General features: G+C 32.6%; 1 protein-coding gene across 1 annotated transcript in view; it reads right to left on the minus strand.

Moving 5' to 3' along the window:
• The window catches only part of LOC136071798 (DNA mismatch repair protein Mlh1-like), a 35041-nt gene extending 34518 nt beyond the window's left edge, over positions 1-523 (minus strand). Inside the window, exon 1 of the mRNA XM_065797122.1 lies at positions 48-523. Within this exon, the coding sequence (XP_065653194.1) occupies positions 48-498 (451 nt within the window). The 5' untranslated portion in view covers positions 499-523. The remainder of the gene's footprint in view (positions 1-47) is intronic.
• Between the last annotated feature and the right edge of the window lie 20724 nt (positions 524-21247).

Genomic DNA, 21247 nt, shown 5'->3' on the forward strand with positions numbered 1-21247 from the left:
TTCTCATAAAACTTAATTTTATTACTTATATGAATAAGTTAAGTTACCTTTATTTCCTGCACAAGGACGAGCTACAGCATCACCACCTTGTTGTGCAACTATCTTTCCATCCTCATATACTGCTTTATACGCACAAGGTGAATCAGCTGTTCTTGATGTTATTGTTAAATGAGCTACATGGCTAATGCTTGCAAGTGCTTCACCACGAAATCCATAGGTATTAATTGATTTTAAATCATCAAAAGAGCTTAGTTTACTAGTAGTGAAACGTTCACAAACAATACTCATATCTTCTTTTCGTATACCACATCCATCATCAAGAATTTGAATAAATTTTAAACCACCATTTTTTAAAGTTACTTGTATAGACTTTGATTTGGCATCTAGACAATTTTCAATCATTTCTTTGATGGCATTAGATGGTCTTTGGATAACTTCTCCAGCAGCTATTCGATTAACAACTACTTCATCAAGCTTTATAATTTTTGGTGATAACATTTTAAAGTTTTTGCCTAAAATACAATAAATATAATGCAATAATACAACAAAATTATCTTACCCTTCATTACTTTCTGTTTTTAAAAATTCAAACACACACAAACACACACACACACACATTAAGAAATGTTCTTTTGAATAAGACCGCAAGTAACCATTATTTAAATTACTTAAAAAAAACAACTAAAAAAAACAGAAAACAAGAAGAGAGTTTAAGAGCAAGAAAATGGTTAATAGATTTAAAAAAATTTTAATTGTATAAGTCAAGAAAACAGAATAAAATTTTAAAGCATTGATGTCTAAAGAAAAGAAATAGATGAATTAAAGTTTTTTGAGCATGAAACAACAGAAACATTAAAAGAATGTAACTCTGCTTAAGTAAAAGAATGTAACTTTAAACAAAAGCTCAAAATTGGCAGCTAGAGCAGGTCCAACTATATTTACAATGTGTTTTTGGAGTTTGCCTGCAAGGGAAAACGCATCATTAGAAGAATCACTCCAAATTAGACAACACTATTCTATGCAAAGACCAATAATAGATTTATAGAAGTAGAGAATGGAATCAGAAGTAAAAAAATGACTAGCACAATAAAGTGAGGCTATCTTAGCAAAAGCTAACTTTGAAAAGGATTGGATATATGGTTTAAATAAAGGCCAGTAGTAAAAGATAATCCAAAAAGATGTAAAGTAAAAGATCTAGAACAAGTGGTGCCATTTATTAATACAAGAACATCAACAATACTGCAACAGCTATTAGCAGTAAACAACTGAGTTTCTCAAAGATAAATATCACCAGCCACTGCGACCTTAAGTTGTAACAGAAGAAAAATCACATTCAAAACTAGCTCTCTGTTCAAAGCAATCAAAAAGCAATAACTTTTTGTCAAGATTGGAGTATGTAGTTGTGCCATCAGCAATAAAAACTGTTTTGGATGTAAGATTATCAGAAAGATCATTAATGTAGATAAGAAACAACACAGAATAAAAGATGGAAATTGGTGGTGTCCCAGAAGTTATGGGAAATAAAGCAGAGTATTATCCATTAACAGCTTTAACATTGCAAATAAGAGGGGATACAATATATTTGAAAACTTGTTTAGATACGCTATATAAAAGAAGTTTAGGTAAAATCTTTTTTGTCAAGAGCAATAGCTCCTGCTTTACTGAACTTTATCTAATGATTAATAAATTTTGTTTTATAATGGGTAGCAAATCAATGCTAGAACAAAAGGATAAAAATCTTTATTAATTGTCAGAGTGTTGCTTAAGGAAAGATGATAAAAAGATTTTTAAACGAAGACTTAAAAACCTTATGAGTCACTTGTGATAAATAGAAACTTAAAGTTACCTTTGTTAGTGACTTGGCTCATATAATCACCTAATTTGGTTGTTTTTGTAAGCAGGCATATAACTTTCCTTTCCTTCACACAAAATATCAGAATTAAATTGCATTTTACAGTATCGAATCACAAAAAAGTCAAGAAAAAATAAAATGTAGATCTTAAGGAAAATCAAAATTAACCAGTTTAAATTTATTTTTGACTTTAATAAACAAAATGTCTGAAATTTCTTTTAAATTAAACTATAAATAGTAAATAATGGACCTATTTATAGAAAATCTCTTGTTGTTTCAAATGTTCTTTAAACTATCATTACTTAAACAATTATGCTAGTTAACAAGTGGGTCACACGTTTTCAAGATTTGTGGCTAGCTAACAATTGGGTCACAAGTCAAAAAAAAATCAAAAAAAAAATCAAAAAAAAAAAAATTGTAATCTTAGTTACTTATTCTTACAAATACGAAGTAATAAAGATCACAAGCAAAAATAAATTTTTTGCTTTGTAGCCGCTAAAATGCAATAATTGTGCAATTTAAGATGAACAGCAATACTGCAGGCACCAATGATAACTGTTAATTTTAATTGGCGTTTTATCTGATATTCTCAAGCAAAATTTTAAAATTTTGTGTACAAAATTATATTTTCACCGTGGACACATTCTGCACCTTGGACCAACGGCTCACAAATAGACCAGCCGCTAAATCTCAAAAAAAATTTAATTATTATTTTGTAAATAATCAAAAGTAATTTTTTATGGTTCCTGTTTTTTTCCTTTTGATATATTTACGTTTTATAATAATCAACGACAGACTAAGTGACTGTTGGGTTGCCGGGGCGCACAGAGGGTGAAGGATCCGGCTCTGTTTCCCACGACCCATCTGATGACAAAAATAATCAGTATGCTAAATAAAAATTGAAAACATCCAATAAAGAAATAAAAATTGTAACTATACAAAAGAACAATAAACAAAAATACCATTTAGTGGTGGATAAAAACTTATGTTATTTGGATCTGATAGCATTAGATATGTTCATTGTCCAAAAGGCCATAAAAAAGACCCTTAATACTAGCCACCAACAGTAAAGCACGGAGAAAGAAACGTTATGGTTTAGGGTTGATTTGGCATTGTGTCGAGCATATCCAATTGGTTGATAGTATAATAGTAACAAAATATACATCGAAATTATTGTGGATATTTTGCTGCTCTATATAAAATGCGTTTTAAAGATCAAATTTTTTGATTTAAAAAACAATGATTACCCCAAAAAATCAGGGCACGCAGCATATTTTTACGTCACCGCTCACAAGGCTGAAAACAATAAAACTAACCCTTTAATTAAAGAGTTAACTTTATTAATCAAAAGTGTTAACACTAGTAAAAGTATAAATGTAGTATTAATATTACTAAAAGAGTTTACTAATCAAGAGTTACTTTGACTAAAGCGGATGTATTACATAGAATGTATTACAAAAAACAGTTTGCGAAATGTTTTAAGGTTGCTAATTTATTTATTTATTATGCCTTTAATAAATTTATAAAGATATAATAAAGACAAAATAAAGCCATAAAGTTATAATAATTTAACTTCCTCGGAATACAAGTGTCATCTCGAAAATTTATTAAAAATATATTTAAATATGTAATGACCTAATTTATGTGAATTTAGAGTTGTGTAAAAGTAAAAAATTATTTTTATATATAGTTACAATATAACGTTATACAAAAAAAACTTTTTTCATTAAGATAATGTTAAATTTACATAAATTAATACATTAATACAGATAATACAAATTAATACAGATAATTACATATTTATTTACAATTTTAATAAATTTTCTATATAACACTTGTATTCTGAGCTGACAAAATTTTCATCAAATGTTCATCAACGATTGTTGAGCTTTTCAATGAAATATAGCTGTATGTATTTACGTATAAGGAAGTATTATATTGACCTTTGGAAAGCTTTAACTAATTTTAACTTGCTAATGCTACGTTCTGCAACAGTTACAGGTGAAGTAAAAATGATTTGTAACGCAATAACTAGATTTGGATAAGATTCTCGCACCTCATCTATTTATACGTAATTAAAGAAGTCATCACATTTCAAATTAGTATTTTCTTCTGTCCAACTATGAGAAATCCATTTAACTCCATGATGGAAAAACAATTTCAATCTTTTGAAACCGCATTTAATGTCACACCTCTGTGCGCAGAAAATTCATTTGGACACTCATAAGGAATATCACTAAAAAGGGAATCGAAAATTTACGGCATTTATATTTATATAGACTCGCGGAATAGCCCGCCCCCGGTGTAGTTAAGGCGATTTACAAATTATTTGAATTCTTTATTTGGAATTAGCATGGTTTTATCAGCCTATATGTCCAAACAAGAGCTTTAGACGGTAAAATTTTTTTTGCTTTAGGTTTTTTTAATATTTAAAGAAACCTTTCTTTTTTATATATAACTTTGAAAACCTTTTACTACCCGTAATAGTGAATCTAAAGAACACCATTTTGGAGTCTTTAGATCAATTCCGCTCATTGGCGTTAACATGAATTTAGTTAAAAATTTTTGAAAAAGTTCCTTAATTTACTATTGATCTTAGTTCTAATCGGTTCTTACGTATATTAACTATATATAGTTGTCAAAACACAATATTTCTGTCAATTTTCACAAAAAATTCTAGAATTTCAACCAAGATAGAGCTTATTTAAGCTAATTAAGAAAAATTGTCTATAAACGATCAGAACAGATTTTCCAAACGATCAGAACAGTTTTACTTTAGCATCCAAACAATGACGATAAGAATTATTTTTAATTTCTGTTGCAAAATTTACTGTGCGCCGCACAGTGGTCCTTTCCGGCGATCTATGGTTGCAAAAGTATTACACCACAATATATGGGACTGAAAATTCGTATACAAGTAAAACATTGTTGTATATGTAAAATACAAGAATGGCATTGGTTAGTTATGGTAGTAAAGATAGTAACTTCATGGCAATTGTCGTAAATAGGGTGCACTTTTACTGTCTTCAGGTAATAGGATTAAAACTTGGAATTCCCTAAGTGCCATGGTTTCAATATTCTACAGTTATTTTCTTAGAAATGAAATCTGTCAACATCTGGCAAAACACTTATATTTCTTAAAACGTCTTTAATTGTCAAGAATTGTCATTTTAGTACTTATTTTATATTTTGTTAGATTTTAAAATTAAAAAATGATGATTATTATTTTGCTATGTTAAATAATCGTTTCTTAAAAATATTAAGCACTGTAAATATTGTATATTTTTAATTCTATATTTAAAAACAATGTTAAAAATAACATTTTATAACATTTGTTTCATTTTTCTAGGAAGTAATTTTAAATCAAACCGATTTTAGTTTTGTTTTTTTAAATTACCAGTATGTAAAAAAACCGCCTAAACCACAATCCTGAAAATATAAATATAACAATGTATTTGCAAAATAGGTATTAAATTTAATTGTCACTAAATTTTGGCTTTCCTCTCCTTAAAGAAGAGATTAAAAGGTCAGAGCTTATAAGAAGTAGATATAACATGTCTTCCACATTTTCTTTTCTGGAAAATTTTCTTGCATGGAACTCTCTGTAATTTCGAATTTCTTTATTTCTATGCACCTGAGCCTCTTCTGACAGTGTACCAATTGGTAGGATGGCTTCTTTTATAATGAGGCTTCCATGCATCACAATTTTTTGTACACTTTGCGGCATGTAGTACAAAGAGTATTCTTGAATGTACAAATCAGCAGTTTGCATGGTAAAATTTTCAAAAGCTGGTATATTTATTGCAATCCCCGAGCTAATGGTACGGAGAATTGTACCTAATCTTTCTATAAGAGATTTATTTACCCCTGTAGCTTGTGAGGCTAGCTCTGGGTTGTAAAAAAAAGTACGAGCCACATTCCCTGTATTGCGTGTGCCACAGCCTTGTTTTGGTAAATCAACTAAAATATTCAATTCTCATTGGTTCATCAACTAAAACATTCAATTTTGATTGGTTCATCAATTCTTTTCTCAAATTTTCTTGTACTACCTTTTTTCTTTTATCTTTTTGTGTTTTCTCAATTCTTCATTTTTTAATATCAAAACGGTATGATATATTGAGGATACATTCCATGCATTTAATTCAAGCATGTAAGCTTGATAGTCTTAATTGAAGAGCATTTTTATTTATCGGTCTTACTCGCACTGCGTCTAGATTGTTCATTATTTTTGGTGATGCATCACAAATATGACAATTTTGAGCAGCTGTATTGGAAAAAGTGCTGCAAGTTTTACCATCGATCATCGTTTGTGAAAACGTCGATTGTATTTTAAATTGTACTCCTTCCACAATAACCTCACTGGGGCTTAGATCCTGTATTTCTTTTTTAACATTATCAACTTGGTGTGTTACAAAATCAGGTGTTTTTTTGTGAAATATTATTTTGATGGGACGACAATATTTTGTTGATGAAGGTACAGGATTATTCCACAGAATCAAATCACATGACCCACTTACCGACGAAGCAGTCAATATAAGGGAAACCATAGATACACTTTAATTGCTCGAATCGTCACTATCGTCCGTTTCAAAATCTTGCATATATCGGCTATGACCCGATGCACCACCACAACCCCACTTGAATAAAATATTTAGTTTTTTGGGATCAAAATCCTGCTGCTTTGCTTTTAAAAATATCTCTCTGTGCACTCAAAAGTCTTTGAACTGTGTGGTTCACTAATGATTTTAATGAAACTTCGGCAGATATTTCAGTTATTTTGATGTCATCGGAATAACATTGCTTTTTCGCTTCCAACAAACGATTGTATGGTGGGTAAATGTCAGCGTTGTGCGATTTAGAGGCTTGTTTAATATCGATGTATTGATTCTTTGTAAATTTATTATCAACAAAGAGAGCTAACGCACGCTCTGCTGTCATTTTTATGGAAGCCTTACTTTCAGTGAAAATACGTTTTTTTACTTTGGTAGCTCTTCTTGGTGAACTGGTAGGTGATAAACCATATAAATAACTTTTGCAGCATCCCTTTTACCCTAATGCCTTAATTTAATTTGTGTAGCTAGAGAAAGCTCATCATATGTCCTACCTTCAACGAGATTTTTCACTCTCCTAGTTTTCGCTGAATGACAGCATTCTCCGAAATGTTTTTTTGGACGCCCGGTGTTTTCTGTCTTTTCACCTTCCTCTAAGCACTTGAAAATTACAAAATCAATGTTCAATGGTGTAAAAACTTGTCAACTGAGCGACATCGTTGTTTTATTTTTTGGCAAATTCGCCACACAAATTTTTTAATTGTTTTTCAAAACTCACTTTAGGCCCTTCTTAAGTATCACTACTATTAAAGTTAATTGTTAAAAATTTCTTTCTTTCCGCAATACTTCAAAAATGTCTCGTTTTCTCACACGACACGCCATTGAACCTACAAAAATTAAAAAAATATAGAAAGAGCACGTACGAGCACACAAGAGTAACTTTTTCTGAGAGATAAATAAATAAAGTAACAATAAAAAATAGTTTAGCAACAATCCCTAACAATCCCAAAAGTTCGACTTAAAATCTTTTCAAATTTTTATTTTAGTGCTAATCTATCATCATCTTTACAATCAAATAATTTTTTTAACAACAAAGATACAACTATTGTTTTATAATATTGTAAATATACAGTATTGGACAAAACATTTGCAACCAACATCGAACAATGCTAAAAAGTGTTTCTAATTTTATATGTCTCAAAAACGAAACGAACTATACTACCACAGCAAACAGTTCAGGAGTCTGGAGTCATACCATACCATGACATGAGCAACCAGCAAATAGGTGACAGCACACAGGCAGAATTTCGTTGACATGTGCCATTTTGCAGCGGACAAAACAAGTGCAACTTTTTTGATTTGTTTCATTTTCTTAAGTCTGGTCCGTGTCAACGTCACGGAAGTTTTTTAATAATTAAAGGAAGTATCCAGAAGTTTCCAGAAGCATGCAGAAGCTTCCAGAAGTTTCCAGAAGAAGCATCTGGAAGCATCCAGTAGCATCCAGAAATATCCAGAAACATTCAGAAGCATCCAGACGCATCCAGATGCTTCCAGAAGCTTCCAGAAGCATCGAAAAGAAGCATCTAGAATCTTCTAGAACAGGTTCACACAGGTTCATTTTACTATATAAGAGACATGTAAACCGACATGTAATTCAGTCAGTATATGGAAGTCAATCAGTCAGTATTATCAAGACAGTTTATTGAAGTGAGTTTTATCAAAGTGTTTTATCGAAGAACATCAATACAAGAAGTGAAATACAACAAGTGTTTCATTACATCAATACAGTCCACATCCAACCAAGACGTTGTGTTCCACAGAGCATTATTGTATCATCACAAGGTAAATGTAACACGGTAAGCCTTGAGAAGCGAGATTATTTATTTTTATTATTTGTATGACTACAAGTGCAAAAATGGTTCCCGACAGTCTTGGGTTGGAACTAAGAAAGAAAATTATTGGCGATTACATAAGTGGAATGTCACAAAAAAGTATTTGTGATAAATATCGCGTGAAAAAATGTTGCAAATATCGTTCCACGGGGAAGTTGGCAGCAGATAACAAAGGTGGAAGACCGCGTTCCACCACTTTTAGAGAGGATTCTATGATCGTCAGATCCGTCAAGAAGGATCCATGGATATTATCAGTCGAGATACAAAAGCAATTATAGCTGCCTGCATCGGACCGAACAATCAGACGACGTGCTGTTGAAGCCGGATTGCTTTCTCTACGCCCTGCAAAGAAACCGCTGATTTCGCTAAAAAACCTGAAAAAAAGACTCCTGTTTGCTACATCTCATATTGACTGGAATGTGCAGAAATGGTGAGCTGTCCTGTTCAGTGATGAATCGAAGTTCAACATCATTGGGAGCGATGGCATTTGCCGTGTACGTCGACCGGCCGGAAAACACATCGATTTACGTTACTGCCATAAGACCGTGAAGCATGGTGGAGGCAATGTAATGGTCTGGGGGTGTTTTTCTGCTAACGGTCTAGGTCGAATACATCAAAACGATGGAATAATGGACCGTTTCATGTATAAAAATATCCTGAAAGATGTTATGTTGCCTCATGCTGAATGGAATATGCCAATAAAATGGATTTTTCAGCAAGACAACGATCCGAAACACACTGCAAAAGTAGTCAAGCAGTGGTTTCAAGACAACAACCTATTGGTGATGGATTGGCCGCCTCAATCTCCGGATCTCAACCCTATCGAAAACCTGTGGGAGATCGTCAACCGCAGAATTAATCTTGAAGGTGTTCGTAATAAGGATCAACTGTTTGAACAAATCTAAAAGGCCTGGGCAGCGATTCCACAAAGCTTCATTGATCACCTGATCGAATCTATGCCTCGAAGATGCAAGGCTGTGATCGACAACAAAGGATTCGCCACGAAATATTGATAGCGAAATACAGCTTGGTCAACATTTTGTCGAGTTGCACTTGTTTTGTCCAGAAGGAAATCAACTTTTTTTAATACTTTTGATTAAGTTATTAATTTACGTGTACAAATAATGAACTTTGTGAGGAATAAAACTTGAAGAACTTTGCCTCTAAACAGTTACATAGTTATTTCTCTAAATTGAAAAAATGCAGCACTTTCATATAAAGAAATTAAATTAGCATTATTTGGTTGCACTCGTTTTGTCCGATACTGTATATCTGTTCGCTCAACTTCCATTTCAAAAAAATATTAAAATAACAGTTTTAGGTACATTTAAATTCACTTTGAAAGGGCGCTGGTAAATTGCCTGAAACTACTGAGCGTAAGCTCGGTAAAGAAATATAACTTTCGGATTCAATTGTTCACTTCGAGGTGGGAGTTGAGTTCTAAGAACGATTTATTTTGTTTAGCTGGTTATCTAGGTATTCAATGAGTGTCATTACAACCAATTTCTTGAAGATGAATTTTATACCTTTTGCAACGATAGATTATGAAAAAGGACCACCGTGCGCCGTGACAAATGGATCTTTCCTTCTTCACCCTTAAAACTTAGCATTTAGAGCCCCATTTCCAAATCCACAGATCTTAGGATTGTGTGTTCCTTCACGCGAAGGAAACATCGCAATAACAAACTAATCAAGACGTACCACTTATGTGCAGATTTGGTGGAGCTGGGATTTGAATCCTGCTGCTACTGACTTTTAGTAGTTAAGAATTTAATAGTGTACTACCAAAATACGCATTAACTTTATATAAGTACTTTTTTGGACGGTATTTTGTGCTTTTTTTAAAATTCCTTCGTTAGAAAGCTCTTCGTTAACATCAGTTAATTCAATTTTATCTCCTTTTCAATCAAAAAGCTCTCACCTTCATTGATTGGTTTTAGAGAGTTGTCTTTGTTTATGTGACAAACAACCTTTCGTGGAGTAATACGCTTTAGCAAATCCTTCAACTGGTTTGGCCTTTTCGATCTCATTAATTCTGCTCTGAATTTCTTTAGATCTTCCCCAACTAAGCTCATTAATTTTTCAGATACTAATTAGTCCTCACTTTTATCAAGAGCACTTGTAAGCCAAAGTGCTTTGTAGCTTGCAGGGACATCAATTTCAAGACTTGCTAAACTTTCAACCAGCATCCTCATCATATTATTACGGGTAGGTTGAGGAACTTTTGTCAGATCAGCAGTTAATTGGTCGATCATAAGCTTCTGGTCAAGCTCACGATACTTATTTTTAAGGGAGCATAAAGATTTGTGTCAATTATCTGGATATTCTCTGTAATACCACCACCAAGGCCAACATATGCATAACCTTTCTTCAGCAATGCCTCTTGTACCTCAGAACATAAATACAGTAGTTCTTAGTAGTAAAAATATGGTGTCGATTTTGGAGATTTGATATTGTTTCTAACATCTGTTCCAGGCAATAAGATCCCTTTAGAGCCCAATTGTACTTTATTCCTTCAGATGGATTCAGTTTAGTTAGGGTGCCCTTCTCTTTGAACACAAACTCTGGCTTTAGAACAACACATAAATCACTAGAGACCTGAGTAAACGCAGTGATCCTTTCGCACGAGAGTGAATAGTTCTCCTTAACATAAGTGTCATAACCTGTAATGTTAAGTGTCATAACCTGTAATGTTTGTGAGGCGCTTTCGTTACGATGAAGGGGCATTTGATCGCCATTTATTATCGGAGGATCGACGGCAAAGTTATCAATAAAGAATTTTATCCGAAAATCATTTGTCTGAAACACAAAACCATTTATCCGAAAACACGAGGTCGGGTTGCTGTACATCATTTTGTTGTTGATCACACCACTGATGGTAAAAAACTTTACTTTGTCTTTAAACATTGAGCGTGGCGAACGAGCTTTCAATGACCCCCGAGTATCAATGAACCAATTATAAAGAGTTTCTCGGACAGTGGGTGCAACAACCTTTCTCCCACCACCCGGGTGACGGTTTTTGGATTTCGCTGACGCAGTAGTACTATTTTTATCGCTTGATACTTGGGTGTAGCAGTGTTTTCCTAATTTTAAAGCTTTAACGAGAACAGGATCATTGTGTTTTATGCCTTGAAGATCCGGGTAATATTCGCGAACAGCACGTGTAACGTAGCTTCTCTGGGTAATTTTTGCGTGTATTTTTTCACCTTGTCATTCCAGTTCATTAAGTTTATGAACTCTTTACACTTAGCATTGTATTCAACTTAATATTTTTTGCAGAGCTTTCCAATTTTTGCTTTTTCATCTAAAGAATATTTATCCTTTATTCCACAAACAAACTTTCTTGACATCTAAAATAACTTCAGTAAATGCCAGAACAGGTTATCCTGCTACTGGTAACATATAACCCATTACAATCTGGTTCATGTCCTGCTGTCTTGTAGAATAAGCAAAGGCTAGGAAATGCCAACTCCGACTTAAAGTACCCCCTGCGTTGGGGCTCTTGGTTAAGTTAAGGCTAGAGATGGTGTCTGGATAAAATTACTTACCTTGGGCAAATGTAAAATGTATCCGGCTACTGTCTTGTAGAAGGCTTTCTAAGCAAAGACTTAAGGAGTAAACAAATTTTATCTGTTGACCAACCTCGCCTTAAACTATTAGGCTGGAGCAGATCTATTTTAAACACATTGTTACCAGTTTAGGATGTTAAATGCTGAATCTTCTTAATTCAATGCATGGGCTTTACTTGTGACTCTGTGTTTTTATGACTTGGCAAATCATTCTATTATCTCCTAATGAGGGTACAGGTCTAAAACTCAATTTTATGGTTCTGAGTTCGGCTGGTAGTCAGGTTTCCTGAACACTGTGGTAGCTCTCAGAGAGGCTGATTCTATCAACAACTGAAGAATATCAAAGTATTAACAGTGCAATGATTCGCATGGATGGTGTCCCTGTTTGTACTTTTAGTGTGCATTGCCAAGGCCAAATTTAGAGCCCTTTGTTATGGCTTAGGGTTTATTTGTAGTAATGAGGCAACTGCTTGGGTTATTAAGCAGTGAACGGAGTATTATCTATGCTTTGACTCAAGTTCTTTAACAAATTTACAAATGAATAAAGTAGCAAAAACTATAAAACACGAAGAACCATCATCATCATCAAATTCTCTAAATCTATCATTCACTAATATTCATGGAACTTTTCTTCTGTTGAATTTTATCTCTTGCAAAGCTCACCAGATCTACTTGCTCTTTGTAAGACTAATTTGATTTCAGCTGTCTCATCTTGTGATCTTAGTGTTGATGGTTATCTTTCTTTAATTCGAAAGGACTCAAATAGTCGCATGTTTCGTCTAGACAATTACATTCATAAGAACTCACCGATTTGTCAGGAAACGAGGTTTGAATCCACTATTCTTTCATGTGCTTTCATTTAGCACTACTTCACTCTACTGCCTTTCGCTTTGTTCTATATTGCTCTCTTTCTTCTCAAGACTGCGCTCATTTTGATGTTATTTCTAATCATATTGACCAAGCCCTCTCTCTTTACCCATCAGCTAATATTGTTGTTGTCAGTAACTTTAATGCTCATCACACTGAATGACTTGGCTTTAGTGTCAGTGACTCTGCAGGCATTAAAGCCAACAACTTTTGCCTTTCTCAATCCCTAACTCAAATAGTCAACTTTCCAATTTCCTTTCCAGACAACCCGAATCATTTACCTTCTCTACTCGACTTAAATCTTGTTTCTGATCCTAGTCTGTGCTCAATTTCTTCACATTCACCCTAAGGTGCTTCTGATCACAGTTTGATCTCTAAAACTATTATCTCATTCTTCTTCATCATCTTACTCCTCCTACCATCGTACCTCTTATAAATACCTTAAAGCTGACAAATGTGCTTCTGATATAACTTCGTGGATTCAGACAAGCATGGAATATTCTATTCCCTCTCGACAATTTCAGGTCAAGCCTCACTCTTCTCCATGGTTTTCATCAGATTGTGTTGCCGCACTTGCCAGTTGAAGCCATTACTTTCATATCTATCAGCAAAATAATTCTCCAGAAAACAGACGTCTGTTTATTACTGCTAGAAACAATTGTAAAAAGGTTTTGTTTAAAGCCAAAACCTGTTATTCTCAAGTCATGAAATCTCGTATTTCATCACAAAAATTAGGCTCTCGTGACTTCTGGAGAATCTTTAACAGTATCAATAATGAGGGCAAATCTGTAATCCCACCTCTCTTGCATGGTTCAGACTTTGTCACCTCACCTAAAGACAGATTGCGATAAAGACAGTTGCGTTCTACCAGATTTAGCATTCATACAGGTTAATCTATTGCTTGACATTTGTATGACTCCAGATTCTGTATCCAAAGTGATCTCCTGCTTAGATTTTTCTACAGCTTGTGGCCCGAATAACATACCTGTTATTGTCTTGCAGAAGTGTTCTCCGGAGCTGTCGTCTATACTTTTAAAACTATTCAACAAGTGCTTATCAGAATCTTGTTTTCCAGCCTGCTGGAAAGCGGCATCTATTATCCTTATCTTCAAAAATTTTGGATTGCAATCTGATTTGTTTAACTACCGTCCCATTAGTATTTATCCTATCATAAGCAAGGCTTTTGAATCTTTAATTAACAAACACTTAATTTCTCATCTTGAATCTAATATCTTACTTTCTGATCATCAATATGGATTTCGATCTTTTCGTTAAACAGCTGATTTGCTAACACTAATAACCGATAGGTTTTATTGTGCATTAGATAAAGGTGGAAAGGTAAAGGCCATTACTCTTGACATGTCTAAAACTTTTGATAAAGTTTGGCATGCTGGTCTTCTCCATAAGCTTTTTTCTTATGGTGTATCTGGTAATACCTTTAAGATTATTGAATCCTTCCTTTTCAATCGTATTATAAAAGTTGGCCTCGATAGACAGCACTCTTCTTCTTATTCTGTAACTTAAGAGGTTCCTCAAGGTTCAATTCTTAGCCCTTTTTCTATCTTTAACTTACATTAAAGATCTTCCAGATATTCTCACATCTAAAGTGGCAATATGTATCATTTATTCTTATCATGATAAGAATAAATGATACTACCATTTATTCTTATCATGATTAGAAGCCAACACTCTCTGATTGCTTGGAGGGGGCATTTGAGTTTGAAAAGGATCTCACTTCTGATACAGCATGGGGGTCACAGTGGCTGGTAACTTTAATTCAGATAAAACTCAATTTTTTTCATCCAATCGTTATCGCAATAATTTCAATTTTCCTATATTTATGAATGGTAATGTACTCGATGAGTCATCTGCCCTTCATCTTCTAGGATCAACTCTTACTTCTGATCTATTTTGGAAATCATTTATCAAATCCGTTGTAAAATTAGCATCTGCTAAGGTTGCATCTCTTTATCGAGCTCAACACTTTTTTACTCTGGATTCTATTCTCTATCTCTATAAATCTCAAATCCAGCCTTGTATGGAATACTGTTGCCATATCTGGGGCGAAATTTTTAATGATGCCCTTTCTCTTTTAGACAAGGTGCAAAAATGCATTGTAAACATATTTGGACCTGCTCTTGCAGCCGACTCCAACTATTTTTACATCGTTGTAATGTTGTTTCTCTTTCTCTTTTCTACAGAAACTATAATGGGCACTGCTCTAAAGAGCTAGTAACTCTTGTGCCATCTACTAAAATTCATTCTCGTCTTACTCGTCATTCAATTAAGTCTCGTCTTTTTTCTGTGACTGTTTCTAAGTGCTCTTAGAAAACTCTTATTCGTCTAGTTTTTTTCCTCGAACATCGCTTCTTTGGAATTCGCTTTCTTCATCTTGTTTTCCTGATTCCTATTATTTGCAATCTTTTAAGTCATTTTTCAATCGTTATCTTGCTCTGCGATCTTCATCTTTTCTCTTCCATTAATTTTCAACTCTAATTAGTGGTTGCTTGCAACTTTGTTGGAAGCGAAGATGTTTAGAAAAAAATAAAAAAAATTAGCACTAACTAATAGTTTTTGAGGAACGCTTTAGAAAGTTAATTCTCACTCTATAGCAAAACATAAATCATTTATGAAAAGAATTCTTCTAAACAAATACGCTTCTCCTTTCTTATAATGAAAAGAAGTTTTTTGGTTGGTTCCTATTAATTTTATCTGACAGGGAGAGACTTACTTTTGAGTAAATAAAATTTTTTTTCTTAAAGTAAAAAAATAACGAAACCATTTTATATTACTTCAAAATTAATAAACGAGGGGGGGGGGGTCTTAATAAGCTGGGGTGGGATCGGAAGAACAAAGAAAAGTTAATGCGCGTCCTTCCCCCCCCCCCTCCTACTACCGTTTATTCGGCAGGCGAGAGTATAAATACAGAAATTTGATTTTTATCTCAAGCAACTAAAAAATTTATTAAAAGCATGTGCTTTTTTAATGAAATTACCCCTCATAAAAACGGAAAATTGAAAAAATTTTAATTAATCTTTTTTTTCGTAAAAAAATGTTAAAAAAATTAAAATTGGAAATCTTTAAATAAATCTTCCATTTTATAGTTCTACATTTTTTAGCTACATTTTACATACTGCGTTAGAAAACTATGCGTTAGAAGACCCGTCATGTGTTGAATACTCTATGGGTGTTGTGTATTCTACATCTATAGAATATTGATGGGTGATTAAAGGGTGTTAATTGCTGAAACACACTAACACCGATGTTAATATCTACCGCTATTGATATATTAAAATGATTATTTTAGATAATTTATATACACTAGATAATCAGTATCGTATAAGTCGATACCGAGAAGAATGGTCTCGTATCGCGTTGTATCGCTTATATACTAATGTCGATACTATTAGTATTGGTTCGATACCTCTCAATATCGAGAAAGATGGTCTCGTATCGTGTAGTACTGTTTATGTACCAATGTCGATAATATCAGTATTGCTTCGATACCAAACGATACCGATAATAAAAAGAATCGTATAATATTGCATGGTCTCGAATCAAGACTATCAATAAAACAAAAAATAAAAATAAAATGTGACTTATTGAATTTTTTATTAACAAAGTACAAGTACAATTACTTTTTAGAGATTTAGTTATTGTATTTTTAACAATCTACAATACTTTGGCTATTGTCTATTCGTTGTTTTTTACTTTGCTGTTCTTTCTCTGGTATTTTAAGATTTTCCTCTACTAATACTTTAATAATTTTGGGAGCATTTACAGTAAATTTTACATCTAAACAATGTCAAATGAGTTAAATAATTTCAGAATTATTATTACCTAAAAAAGATCCTTTGATAGGCATGAATTTAATTTTTTTTTTACAATTAGTTAGAAGGTATCTACATATGAAACAAAAAAAATTCAGTCGATTAATGAATTATTATATCTACCAAATAAATTAAATTTTTTAAAATCTTGATTGTTAATAAACAATAATATAAATAACGTAAAAACGTAAAAAATAAACTGCATTTTTAGTTAAAAAAAAATTAAATTCTTTGGGAAGACTTAAACTTAGATCTTCGAACTTTCTGGCCATTACTTTATCCGCTCGGCCGCGCAAACCACTCCATTAGTGAGTGTAGTTATTATATATAAAACTAATTCTGCCGATAATCAATTTTAGGATTGTTTTCCGCCATTGTTTAAAACTAAAGTTTAGTTGAATGTTGAACACAGAACGAAAGACCAGGTGAGAATTACGATAACACGAGAGACTTAGTTGAAATAAAGCTACTAGATGAGAAATTAAAATATGGGTGCGATATCACACAATTAATTTTATTTAGATAACTGCAATGACTGTTAATTCCCTTTGAACAATCATTTCTTATGCTCGTTTAGAACAATCATCAACAATTGCATCACAAGCAATTCTCTTGAATTATATAAAAAACTCTCTTTAATCATTGCAAAACTTCCGTGGAGATTAATTCCGCACATAAAATTTTTCCCTGAATGGAATAAAAAATCAATAGAGTTGGAATAACAATATGAAAAACTACACATAGCAGGGGCGGATCCAGGTCATTGTTCTAGGGGGGTAGTCCGACCAAAAAAAATATAAAAAATAAGATTTACGTTTTTTTAAAATAAAACAACTGTTTCATTTGATCAATTAGAATGATTTTAGAAAGGTTATAAAGATAGTTTGCTAATAAATATATTTAATGGTTATATAAATGTGGAATTACAATTTTTGTATTTTTTCTTATTTTTTTAAATTTCATCAATAATATATATTGAAGTTTGACATTTCCTAGGTAGGGGAGGGTAGTTACTCCAAATACCCCCCCCCCCATCCTCCTTTCCTTTTTGTCCGTCTCTTACACACTGTTAAACATAATTTTAAAAAAATTGAAAAAATATTCCTGATCCTTTTTACTGTACAAACTAATATCAACATAAGCGATACCTTTTGATACTAGTATCGCGTGATCTCGATATAGATACAGTAAGGCATCGCACCGAGACCAAACGATCCCAATAACCGATACTTTCGATACCAGTATCGCGTGATATCGATACTGTAAAGTATCGCACCGAGACCAAACGATACCAACATTAACAATACTTTTGATACCAGTATCGCGCGATTTTAATACTGATACTGTATCGCACCGATACCAGACGGTAAATCGAGACCGATATTCTAGTGTCTAATAATATAACTGTTTTTTCTTCGTGTATGTATTTTTACGGCTTATTTTTAATATAATTAATTGCAAAAACTAATTTCAAAACGTTTTAAACGTTTTTTTTTGATATTATTAATTGCAAAAAGAATTAGGGGTTGTCCATGAAGTACGTGCGCCAAAAATTTTGAAATTTGACACCCCCTTCCCCCTGTTGCTATGCGTACTTTTAAGAGCCATTTTCTGATAAAATCAATTACTGTTGGCTCAAAAGTGATATCCTTTAATCGCGCTCAATTTTATATACAGTAATGCTGATAGGGTAAAAAAGAAGCCTGCAAATTTTTTTTAAGTATTTTTAGTTCCTGAGTTATGGTCGGTCAAACTTTTGCCCTTTTAATACTTGAAAAGTCACTTTTGGGGTTTTATGATTTTTAAACTAAGATTAAAAGCAATGAGACCACTGCACTCTAAGTTTCTTATCATATTATAGAAGTATAGGTAGAACTTAAAAAAAAAAAAATCAAAAAATCTGAGGAAACCCTTCCTTTGTCTAAAAATCATAAGCTATAATCACACATTTTTGAATTTGGGGCCTACTTTAAATACATTTATCTCGGAGCGTAAAAAGTGCCCGCGACTTATTCTTTTTTGAAAAATTATCTCATTGTTATTTGAATTGTCTAAAGAAACTGAGAGGGTATTGTTTACAAAAAAAACTATGAGTTATCAAAGTGTCAACAATTGTTTTAATTAGCGTTCAAATATCAGTCATTACGGAAAATGGGAAAGGTCCCAAGATTGCAAATACAGATTTTCTATTACTCCATATTACAATTCTTTTAATGCAAAAAAAAAAACTTAGGGGGTAATATTGCATTGTTTAAATAACTCCACCACAAAAAGTTAAATTTTTTATATATTTAAAAAAAAAAACGAATGTCGCAGCGGAATTAATCAATATATTATATTACGTCCTTATCTTATTATGTCATTGTTTGCGTCATAAATCAGTTTAACATATCGTTATCCTTATGTCTTTGATTTTAATGCATTGTTGTTTGAAATTCCTTTTGGGCTTTTTCAAATTGATCATCCATAAGCTTATAGTCTCCAGGCCGTTTTAACGGTAATGGTGGTAGAATTCCACAAATGATTTCACTGTCTTTGTACTTTATAACATCAGGAAAAGCTGGCCACTTAAAAAGGTTCTTGACTGCAGAAGCATACTTTATACAGCTCACCATGTAAATATCACTGAGAACCTAATATGAGTAATTATTTTTTTAATTTGAAAAATAGTTTGAAAAATTGGATTCTCATTTGACAAAAGTAAAACTTTATTTAAATTTAGTGACACAATCAATATGATCAAATGTTTAAAAAAAAATGTTTTTATTTGAATGAAAAACTTTTTTTTAAATTGAATGAAAATGAAGTACCTATTTTATAATCCCAGGATACCAATTGCCAATATAAATAACAACAATCCAATCGATTTCATGCCATGCACCAGATAAATCAATTGCAATGCTTATAAATTCCTTTTCAAATTCTTCATTTGTTAATTCTTCTTGATCTACAGAAAGAAAAATATAAATATTTATACAAACATTTTTACAAAAATTTAAAATTACAAAATAATATTAAAATTTATATTAATAAGAGTAGATATAAAAATTATTACCCTGATCTGCTGTCTCTTCTTCTTCTTCGTAATTCGCATTAGTACTACCAACATCAATTGATTCATTCAATCTATTGTCTTTTTTTAGCCTGCTCCAACATGAAAATAGTGATCTTATTAGCTGAGTTGTTACGTATTCTGAGACTTTAGGCTCTTTTCTTATCAAAAAGTGTACCTGCTCGGGACTAAATTTTTTTCCAGATAAAATATCTGGACTAAACTTGTTTCTGATAAACCTTGCTCACACCTATAAAGAGCTGTAAAATACACCTTTTTCTGTAAAATGTTGTTTTTCTTAGTGAAGAAAATTTCTACATGCAGTGACATCCCCTTTTTCCCAAAATATTTTTTTTGACCTTCCCTGAATTTGGATGGTAAAACAATAGTCTTTCAATCAAAATCCTGTTTCTTCTTCAAGACTTTCAAAAGCAAAAACTTTGGCTTTTTCTGTTGACAATCACGCATTAAATATTTTTTATAACTAATGATATCTTTTTCAGCAATTTCAATATCATAAATATCCTCGTCGGCTGAATTATTTGATGCTTATCTTTTTATCTCAACTAAGAATTTGTTTAAGTTTTCACACTCATAACAAGTCTTATCATTAGGTGCTATTGAAATCGGTTGCAATTGCTTGTCGGTTAAATCACTCAAAGCAAATATTGGGCAGTGGGAATTTGGGTAGGTCGCACTGCAGTTAAACTGGAAATTAGTTTTGTAATATCATTTGCTGCGTTTAAATAAGTTATTCAGCTCTCTATTCTTATACTTCAAAGATAAATCTTGCAACATAGATTGCAACCATTCATAGTTGCAGCAGTAATATCATCCAGTCCCGCTAAACATTTTCTTTGAGATGGTTTAACAGCATGAAGTATTCGCCACAAACTGCTTTCCGATAAAGGAGAGTAGTTCTCACTTCTGCAAACTTCATTATAAACGCAATTGTATGACTCATTTTAGCTGTCAAAACTGTATGAGATATTTTATATACATCATGAGTCAAATTTAATTTTTGTGACTCCATATGCAACATCTTGAAGAAGGCTGCTGTTAAATATGAAATTAAGAAAATGTTCGGCTTTTTTCTGGTCTAGTCGATTCGCGTAATTTCTTTTTCGACAGGAATAGTTATACCTATGTAAGCATTCTTCATTTTTCGTGCCTGGTTATTCTTGTATTTGGAGCACCCAAAAACTTCATAAGTAACTTCTTAGTAATTTTTTCACGTTCAATTAAACACAGAACAATATGTTTACCCATAGAGTCACTTTCTTCATAAATTTTAACGAATTTTTTTAGATCATCAGGTACTGCATCATTTTCTGAAGTTTCCAAAGATCTATTTAAAATAATTGAGATAAAGTCTTCACTCTGATCTGGGGCAATAGCTTCAGCGAACCTCCTTGCAAGCTGTTGCTTGGCTCTTTCAAATTTTCTTCGTAAATTATTTTTGGTTCGATTGCTGAGATCAGCTATCTTTTTATTCTTTATCTGAAACTGAAAAGGGCTGATGTGGAGTGCTTCTGAAAAGTTGTTACCAGTAGATGTAGCACCTTCAACCTTTTCTCCAGAAATTAAAATTTCTTTAGGCTCAAAATCAAAATCAGTTGTGTCCTCAACTAACTC

Source organism: Hydra vulgaris, chromosome 05, assembly GCF_038396675.1.
Source record: "Hydra vulgaris chromosome 05, alternate assembly HydraT2T_AEP".
NCBI lineage: Eukaryota > Metazoa > Cnidaria > Hydrozoa > Anthoathecata > Hydridae > Hydra > Hydra vulgaris.